Source organism: Cyrtonyx montezumae, unplaced genomic scaffold, assembly GCF_038088225.1.
Source record: "Cyrtonyx montezumae isolate F1298 unplaced genomic scaffold, pur_monq_1.0 scaffold_73, whole genome shotgun sequence".
Classification (NCBI taxonomy): Eukaryota; Metazoa; Chordata; class Aves; order Galliformes; family Odontophoridae; genus Cyrtonyx; species Cyrtonyx montezumae.
The window spans coordinates 362,905-372,177 of NW_027072082.1; the positions used below are offsets into that span (position 1 = coordinate 362,905).

General features: G+C 61.5%; 1 protein-coding gene across 1 annotated transcript; it reads right to left on the reverse strand.

The window, feature by feature from the left end:
• Positions 1 to 738: 738 nt before the first annotated feature.
• Positions 739 to 8,965, reverse strand: LOC136058210 (adhesion G protein-coupled receptor E5-like; the record flags this gene model as incomplete). The annotated part of the gene is made up of 10 exons (XM_065751499.1): positions 739 to 750; positions 1,050 to 1,198; positions 1,440 to 1,481; positions 1,562 to 1,648; positions 3,331 to 3,506; positions 4,168 to 4,259; positions 5,556 to 5,622; positions 6,265 to 6,485; positions 7,325 to 7,519; positions 8,717 to 8,965. Coding segments are annotated over 10 exons (1,290 nt in total), but the record flags the coding sequence as incomplete, so codon positions are not given.
• Positions 8,966 to 9,273: the final 308 nt, after the last annotated feature.

Below are 9,273 nucleotides of genomic sequence, written 5' to 3' on the forward strand. Positions count from 1 at the left end.
CCCCACACTCATTTTTTTTTTTGGGGGGGGGGGAGAAACCTGGGTTGTAAATGGGGGGGGGGGGGGCACATTTTGGGGGTCCCTGAGATCCTTTTGGGGGGGAACTCGACACGGAGGGGGGTCCTGGGTTACTTTGTATGGGGGGGGGGGGGTTCTGGGGGGGCCTTTTTGGGTGGGGGAGGGGTCCGGGGATCTCATTTTGGGGGGTGGGGGGGGGAGTGGTGCTGTCCTTTGAAGGGGGTCCGTGTGCCCCACAGCGTCACAGTGATGTCCCCACGGTGCACTGGGATGGAACTGGGAGCACTGGGAGGGAACTGGGAGCGAAGTGGGGGGGGAACTGGGAGCACTGGGAGGGGAACTGGGAGCACTGGGAACTGGGAGCACTGGGGGGGGGAACTGGGAGCACTGGGCGGGAACTGGGAGCAGTGGGAGGGAACTGGGAGCACTGGGGGGAGGGAACTGGGAGCACTGGGAGGGAACTGGGAGCACTGGGAACTGGGAGCACTGGGGGGGGAACTGGGAGCACTGGGCGGGAACTGGGAGCACTGGGAGGGAACTGGGAGCACTGGGAACTGGGAGCACTGGGGGGGGAACTGGGAGCACTGGGCGGGAACTGGGAGCACTGGGAGGGAACTGGGAGCACTGGGGGGGGGAAACTGGGAGCACTGGGAGGGAACTGGGAGCACTGGGAGGGGGAACTGGGAGCACTGGGATTCCCCCCCCCAATGTCCGCACTCTTTATGTCAATGTCTTTAATGCAAAAAACACTGCAACGGGGAACTGGGGGGGTACTGGGAGCACTGGGAGATAAAGTGGGAGGGAACTGGGAGCACTGGGAGGGGGAACTGGGGGCACTGGGAGATGAAGTGCGGGGGAACTGGAAGCACTGGGAGGGGGAACTGGGGGCACTGGGAGATGAAGTGGGGGGGAACTGGGAGCACTGGGGGGGGGGAACTGGGAGCACTGGAAGTGGAACTGGGAGCACTGGGAGATGAAGTGGGGGGGAACTGGGAGCACTGGGAGGGGGAACTGGGGGCACTGGGGGGTACTGGGAGCACTGGGAGATGAAGTGGGGGGGAACTGGGAGCACTGGGGGGGGAACTGGGAGCACTGGGAGATGAAGTGGGGGGGAACTGGGAGGGATCTGGGAGCACTGGGAGGGGAAACTGGGAGCACTGGGAGGGGGAACTGGGAGGAACTGGGAGCACTGGGAGGGGGAACTGGGAGGAACTGGGAGCACTGGGGGGGGGAACTGGGAGCACTGGGAGATGAAGTGGGGGGGAACTGGGAGTACTGGGAGGGAACTGGGAGCACTGGGAGGGAACTGGGAGGGAACTGGGAGCACTGGGAGGGAACTGGGAGGGAACTGGGAGCACTGGTGGGGGAACTGGGAGCACTGGGAGATGAAGTGGGGGGGAACTGGGATGTACTGGGAGCACTGGGAAGGCCGTGGCGTGTGCTCACGAGCGCTGATGGTGCACCTGTGTGTGGAGAACGGTGTCACACGAGGGGGGGGGGAGGGGGTCCTCGTGATCCCAGTACGGCACTGGGAGGGGCTCACCCGTGTACTGGTGGCACTGGTGGCACTGCTGGTGAACTCGGTGTACAAGGAGCCGGGGCACAAGCAGCGGCGGTACGCGTCTCGCACCTGCGTGTGCAACACGGCGTTGCACGAGGGCCGTCGTGCAAGGGGCGGCTGCACGAGAGCCGGCTTGCCGCCGTGGGTCCTTTGCACGGGGATCCCTTGCACGAGGGGTGTGTTTGCACGGGGATCCGTTGCACGAGAACCGTTGTGAAATGGTTGTGTGCACAAGGATCTGTTGCACGAGAGCACTTGTGCAGTGGTTGCTTGCATGAGGATCCTTCGCTCTAGGCTCTTTTGCACTACCCCTTGCACGAGAACAATTTGTGCAAGGATCTAAGATCCAACAGCACGAAGAGTCAGTGCACAAGAGCAGTCGTGCAACGCTTGCTTGCACGGGGATCCTTGCACAAGAGCAGCCACGCTGTAGTGCAACAACGGGTGCACTACAAAGTGCACACGTGCCCTTGCACGATGACCCCTTGCACAAGGAGCTCTCACACAAGCTCCGATTTGAGCCTTTGCACGAGGACTCAATGCACTAGTGTCCCTTGCACGTGAACAGCACAAGAATTTGCACGACCTCAAACAAGCCTCGGCACGAGGATCCTCGTGCAAGGGATCATTGTGTGACTGCTTCACACACAACTGCTTGCACGACAACAATTTGCACGACGGCTCCTTGCACAAGGATCCTCGTGCAAGGGATCATTGTGTGAGATCTCCATGCACAACTGCTTGCACGACAACAATTTGCACTGCAGCTCCTTGCACAAGGATCCTCGTGCAAGGGATCGTTGTGTGACAGCCCCTTGCACAACTACTTGCATGAGTCCCTTGTGCACGAGGGCTCCTTGCACACACACTCTTGCACGAGGGGGGGTTACGGGGGGGGGAGGGGGGGTTATGGGGTACTGGGGTGGGGGGTGGGATTTGGGGGGGGGGATGTGGGATTTGGGGGGGGGTTATGAGGGTCTGGATGGGGGGGGTGAGATTTGCGGGGGGGGTTATGGGATTCTGGGGGGGGGATGAGATTTGGGGGCGGGGGTTATGGGGTTTTGGGGGGGGGCTGGGGTTCCGGGTGGGGATGAGATTTGGAGGGGGGCTTTTGGGATTTCGGGGGGGGGGTTATGGGATTCTGGGGGGTTATGAGTTTCCTGGGGGGGGGTTATGGGGTTTTGGGGTGGGGTTGGGGTTCCCGGGGGGGGGTATGAGATTTGGGGGGGGGCTTTTGGGATTCTGGGGGGGGGATATGGGGTTCCCAAGGGGAGTTATGAGATTTGGGGGGGGTTATGGGATTCTGGGGGGGGGATGAGATTTGGGGGGGGGTTATGGGGTTTTGGGGGGTAGGTTGGGGTTCCCCGGGGGGGGATGAGATTTGGGGGGGGGCTTTTTGGATTTTTGGGCGGGGATATGGGGTTCCCAAAGGGAGTTATGAGATTCTGGGGGGGGGTTATGGGGTTTGGGGGGTGGGTTGGCGTTCCCAGGGGGATATGAGATCTGGGGTGGGGGGTTATGGGATTCTGAGGGGGTTATGAGGTTTCTGGGGGGGGGATGAGATTTGGGGGGGGGTTATGGGATTTTGGGGGGGGGGTTGGGGTTCCCTGGGGGGGTATGAGATTTGGGGGGGGTTGGGGTTTCCAGGTGGTGTAGGAGATTCTGGGGGGGGTTATGGGATTCTGGGGGGGGGGATATGGGATTTTTGGGGTGGGGGGGGGGGAGTTGGGTTAAATGGGGTGAGCCCCCACCTGGGGGTGCGCCAGGCAGTGGCAGATGAGGATGAAGAGCCCCTGAGCGGCGTTGACGGCGCAGAAGAGGAAGGCGAGGGCGGGGGGGGGCGGCCCCCCCCCGGGGCTGCGGCAGTCCCAGCGCCCACCCGGTGCCCAGCAGGCACAGCTGTGCCACGCACGTCCCCGCCAGCACCCTGCGTGCGCACACGCGTGTGCGAGGACACGTGTGTGTGTGTGTGTGTGTGTGTGCAACGCGGCTTCCTGCGCTGCCCCTCCCCCCCCCCCAATACTGTTCCATTGAGTCCCATTCTGTCTCTGTGTGTGTGTCCCATGTCACATCCGGTGTCCCTATATGTCCCTATATGTCCCTATATGCCCCTATAGGTCCTCATACAACCCCATATGTCCCCATAGTCCCCACATGACCCCATAGGTCCCCATATGTCCCTATGTGACCCCATATGTCCCCATAGATCCCCACGTGACCCCATAGGTCCCCATATAGCCCCATATGTCCCCATAGGTCCCCATGTGACCCCATAGGTCCCCCATGTCTCATCCTGTGTCCCTATATGTCCCTATATGCCCCTATATGCCCCATATAGCCCCATATGTCCCCATAGATCCCCACATGACCCTATAGGTCCCCATATGTCCCCATAGATCCCCACGTGACCCCATAGGTCCCCATATAGCCCCATATGTCCCCATAGGTCCCCACGTGACCCCATATGTCCCCATATATCCCCATAGGTCCCCATAGGTTCCCATATAACCCTGTGTGTCCCCACATGTCCCCACAGGTCCCCATACATCCCCCCGTGCCCCCCATGTGCCCCCCGTGCCCCCCCCCACCTGACTTTGCGGAGGTGCCCGATGTCGGGATTGACGTCGTCGAATTTCTGCACCAATTTCCAAACGGTGACGGTCAGAACCACTGCGTTCACCTGCGGACGTATGGGGACATATGGGGACGTATGGGGACATATGGGGATGTATGGGGACGTATGGGGACGTATGGGGACATATGGGGACATATAGGGACAGATAGGGACAGGCAGGGACGTATAGGGACATATAGGGACAGATAGGGACATATGGGGACATATAGGGACAGATAGGGACATATAGGGACAGATAGGGACGTATAGGGACATATAGGGACAGATAGGAACGCATAGGGACATATAGGGACAGATAGGGGCATATAGGGACATATAGGGGCATATAGGGACAGGCAGGGACGTATAGGGACATATAGGGACAGGAAGGGATATATAGGGACAGATAGGGACAGGCAGGGACATATGGGGACATATAGGGACAGATAGGGACAGATAGGGATGTATAGGGACATATAGGGACAGATAAGGACATATAGGGGCATATAGGGACAGGCAGGGACATATAGGGACAGATAGGGACAGATAAGGACATATAGGGACATATAGGGACAGGCAGGGACATATAGGGACAGATTATAGGGGCATATAGGGACATAGGAACATATAGGGATGATAGGGGCATGTAGGGACATATAGGGGCATATAGGGATGTATAGGGACAGATTATAGGGGAATATGGGGATGTATAGGAGTGTATAGGGGTGTACAGGGCATATATGGACATATAGGGATGTATAGGGACATATAGGGACTATAGGGATGGATAGGGACGGATTAGAGGGGTGTATAGGGACATATAGGGATGTACAGAGAGATTATAGGGCCATACAGGGATGTATAGGGACGTATAGGGACAGATAGAGACTTATAGGGACGTATAGGGATGTATAAGAGTGTGTAGAGACGAATAGGGGCGTACAGGGATGCATAAGAGCATATATGGACATATAGGGGCGTATAGGGACAGATTATAGGGGTGTATAGGGACAGATAGGGATGTATAGGGACAGATAGGGACATATAGGGACAGATAGGGATGTATAGGGGCAGAGCAGGGATGTACAGGGGTGTATAGGGACATATAGGGATGTATAGGGACAGATAAGGACAGACAGGGACGTATAGGGACAGATAGGGACATATAGGGACAGATAAGGACAGATAGGGATGTATAGGGGCAGGGCAGGGATGTATAGGGACATATAGGGATGTATAGGGACATATAGGGGCGTATGGGGGCAGATGGGGACATATAGGGATGTATGGGGATATATGGTGACACGAGGGGACGTGGGGGGGGGGGAAGGGGGGACACGTGGGGGAGGGGCAGCGTCTCACCGCCACCACGAGGCACACGGGGCCCTGGAAGCTCCAGCGGAAACCTCGATCCAGGGACAGCCAGCAGCTGGGGGAGGGGAAACTGGGAGCACTGGGAGGGACTGGGAGGGACTGGGGGGGACTGGGAGGGACTGGGAGGGACTGGGGGGGAACTGGGAGGGACTGGGATGGAACTGGGATGGAACTGGGAGGGAACTGGGAGGGACTGGGGGGAGTGGGAGAAACTGGGGGGGACTGGGAGGGAACTGGGAGGGAACTGGGAGGGACTGGGAGGGACTGGGATGGACTGGGATGGACTGGGGGGACTGGGGGAACTGGGAGGGACTGGGGGGGGACTGGGGGGGACTGGGAGGGACTGGGGGGGACTGGGAGGGAACTGGGAGGGACTGGGAGGGACTGGGATGGACTAGGGGGACTGGGAGGGACTGGGGGGGGACTGGGAGGGACAGGGGGGGAATTGGGAGGGACTGGGGGGGACTGGGAGGGACTGGGATGGACTGGTAAGGAACTGGATGGAATGGGGGGGACTGGGAGGGAACTGGGAGGGATTGGGAGCCCCCAGTATGAACTGGGAGGACCCCCCCCCCCCCCTTTGCACGAGAGCCGCCCCCCAACCCCCTCCTCCCCCCCCACTGCTCACCCACGCGTGCAACCCCCCCAGCTGCGCAAGCGCACGCGTGCAAAGCCCCCCCCCCAGTCGTGCACTCACTACTGCGTGGTGCCGTATCCCCCGGGGAAGGCGACGGCGGAGCAGAGCACGAGGAGGGCGGGCACGCCGTAGCCGCTCACAAGCGCGTGCCACACGCGCAGCCACGCCGGCTCGAACACGCGCACCACGAGCACGTAGAGGTGCAGCCCCTCGAGGCACATCCACGTGAACGCCGCCAGGAAGGAGAAGTGCAACAGCCCCGCCACCACCGCGCACGCCGTCTGCACGAGGAGGAGCGCGGCTTGCACGGATTTGCACGAGGGCGGGCCGCGCCGCGATGGTGAGCGCTGGCCACGTGCAAGGGGCCGCCGTGGGTTCGGTGCTCGATGGGTGTGAGGGCCGCACGGGGTGGGCTTTGCACGCCCTTGCATGCTTTTGCACGAGGGATGCCCCTGGGTTCGTGTGTGCCACCAGTCGCGTGCAAGGGGCCCCTCACTTTTCCCCCGTGCTCCCCTGGTGTCAGATGTTTGTCACGCACGCTTGCACGCCTCCCCAGGGCTCCTTCTCTAACACGCTCAGGTGCACAAGAGACGTTGCACAAGAGCACCGTGCACCCTCTTGTGCACCACCAGACCCTCGTGAGCTTCTCAGCGCCCTAATTCTAACCCATCTGGGTGCTCACTTGTGCACTCTTGCACAAGAGAACCTACACCGTGCCGTGATCCTTTCACAGTGCTCCCTCTCTAAGCCACTCCGGTGCACACCAGCCCTCGCACGCCTTTGCACGAGAGACCCCCGCACTCTCTTGTGCACAGCCAGTCCGTGCAACCTGCTCCCCAATCCTTTCCACTGCCCCATCTTTATCACTAGTGCACTCTGGTGCCCACCAGCCCTTTTCAGACCTTTGCACGCCCTTGCACAAGAGCCCCTACAGCCCTCCCCTCCCCCGCCAGCCCCGTGCAAGCCCCTCAGCATCCTTCCCCAGTGCCCCTTCTTTACCTCACAATCATCCTGATGCCCACCAACCCTTGCACGCCCTTGCACAAGAGCCTATACAGCCCTCCCCTCCCCCGCCAGCCCCGTGCAAGCCCCCCCTGCCCCTCCCCCGCCCGTTCCTCACCGGGTTGCTGGTGCTCTCGATGCCCAGCAGGAAGGTGGCGTGTGCCAGCAGTAGTGCAAGGCTCAGGTGGAGGTGGAGCACGCGGCGCAGCCCCTTGGGCACGCGGCACACGACGAACGTCACCACGGCCAACGCCAAACTCACCACCGACACCGCCAGCCCCGCTTTGGTCACCACGTCCAGAGCCCAGTTCTCCTGATGGGAGGGGGGGGGAGGGGTGATTTGGGGGGGGGAAGTTGGGGGAGGGGGATTGGGGGGTGATTTGGGGTGGGGCACAGGGACTGCAGAGGTCCCAGGTGGGATTTGGAGGTCACAGAGGGGGATTTGGGGGTCCTGGGTGGGATTTGGGGGTCACAGAGGGGGATTTGGGGTCCTGGGTGGGATTTGGGGGTCACAGAGGGGGATTTGGGGTCCTGGGTGGGATTTGGGGTCCTGGGTGGGATTTGGGGGTCCAGGTGGGATTTGGGGGTCCCAGAGGGGGATTTTGGGGTCCCAGAGTGGGGCTCGGGGTCCCGAGGTGGGACTTGGGGGTCCCAGGCGGGATTTGGGGGTCACAGAGGGGGATTTTGGGGTCCCAGAGTGGGGCTCGGGGTCCTGAGCTGGGATTTGGGGGTCCCAGATGGGATTTTGGGGTCACAGAGGGGGATTTGGGGGTTCCAGGTGAGATTTGGGGGTCGCATTGTGGGGGGCTGGGGGTCCATGGGTGGGATTTAGGGGTCCCAGGGGGGGGCTATGGGGTCCTGGGTTTGTTATAGGGTCCTGGGGGGTGGGGAGGTTCATGGGGTCCTGGGGGTGTTATAGGGTCCTGGGGGGGGGGCTAAGGGATCCTGGGGGGGGTATAGGGTCCTGGAGGGGGGCTATAGGGTCCTGGGGCAGGGGGCTATAGGATCCTGGGGGTGTTATAGGGTCCTGGGGGGTCTATGGGGTCCTGGGGGTGTTATAGGGTCCTGGGGGGGGGCTATAGGGTCCTGGGGGGGGGGCTAAGGGATCCTGGGGGGGTATAGGGTCCTGGAGGGGGGCTATAGGGTCCTGGGGCAGGGGGCTATAGGATCCTGGGGGTGTTATAGGGTCCTGGGGGGTCTATGGGGTCCTGGGGGTGTTATAGGGTCCTGGGGGGGGTGGGGGGGGCTATAGGGTCCTGGGGGGGCTAAGGGATCCTGGGGGGGGCTATGGGGTCCTGGGGCTGTTATGGGGGGGGGTATGGAGTCCCAGGGTGGTTATAGGGTCCTGGGGGGGGGGCTATGGGTTTTTGGGGGTGTTACAGGGGGGTGGGGGGGGGGCTATGGGATCCCACAGTGTTCATAGGGTCCCGGGCTGTGTGGGGGGGCGGGGGGGGGGAAGGGGGGGTTGTTTATGGGGTCTGCCCCCCCCCGCCCCCCCCCAGCCCCACACCTCGGGCTCGTAGAAGGCGAGCAGCACGACGAAGCTGGTGAGGTGGCTGCAGGTACACACGGTGCCGGGGGGGTCCGGGGGGGCCACGCTGCTCTGCTCACACCCCACAGTGCCCCACAACTGCGCCGTGGGGTCCCAGAAAGCGCACACTGTGCGGCCGTGCAGGCGGGGGTCCTGGGGGGGGGGGGGGTCACCATAAGGGAGGGCCCCCCCCCCCCCCCATTTCTCCCTCTTGACCCCATAGTGGGGCTCCAAACCCCAATTGTGGGGGGTTTCCCCTATCCTGATATCGGGGGGGGGGGGAGGGGGGGCCACGATAGGGAGGGCAGGAGAGGTCAACCCCGCCCCCCCCCTCATTTTTAGGAACAGCCCCCCCCCCATATTTTAGGGTCAACCCCCCAATATTTTAGGGTCACCCCCCCCCATATTTTAGGGTCACCCCCCCAATATTTTAGGATCAACCCCCCCCATATTTTAGGGTCACCCCCCATTTTAGGGTCACCCCCCCCCCATATTTTAGGGTCACCCCCCCCAATATTTTAGGGCCCCCCCCATTT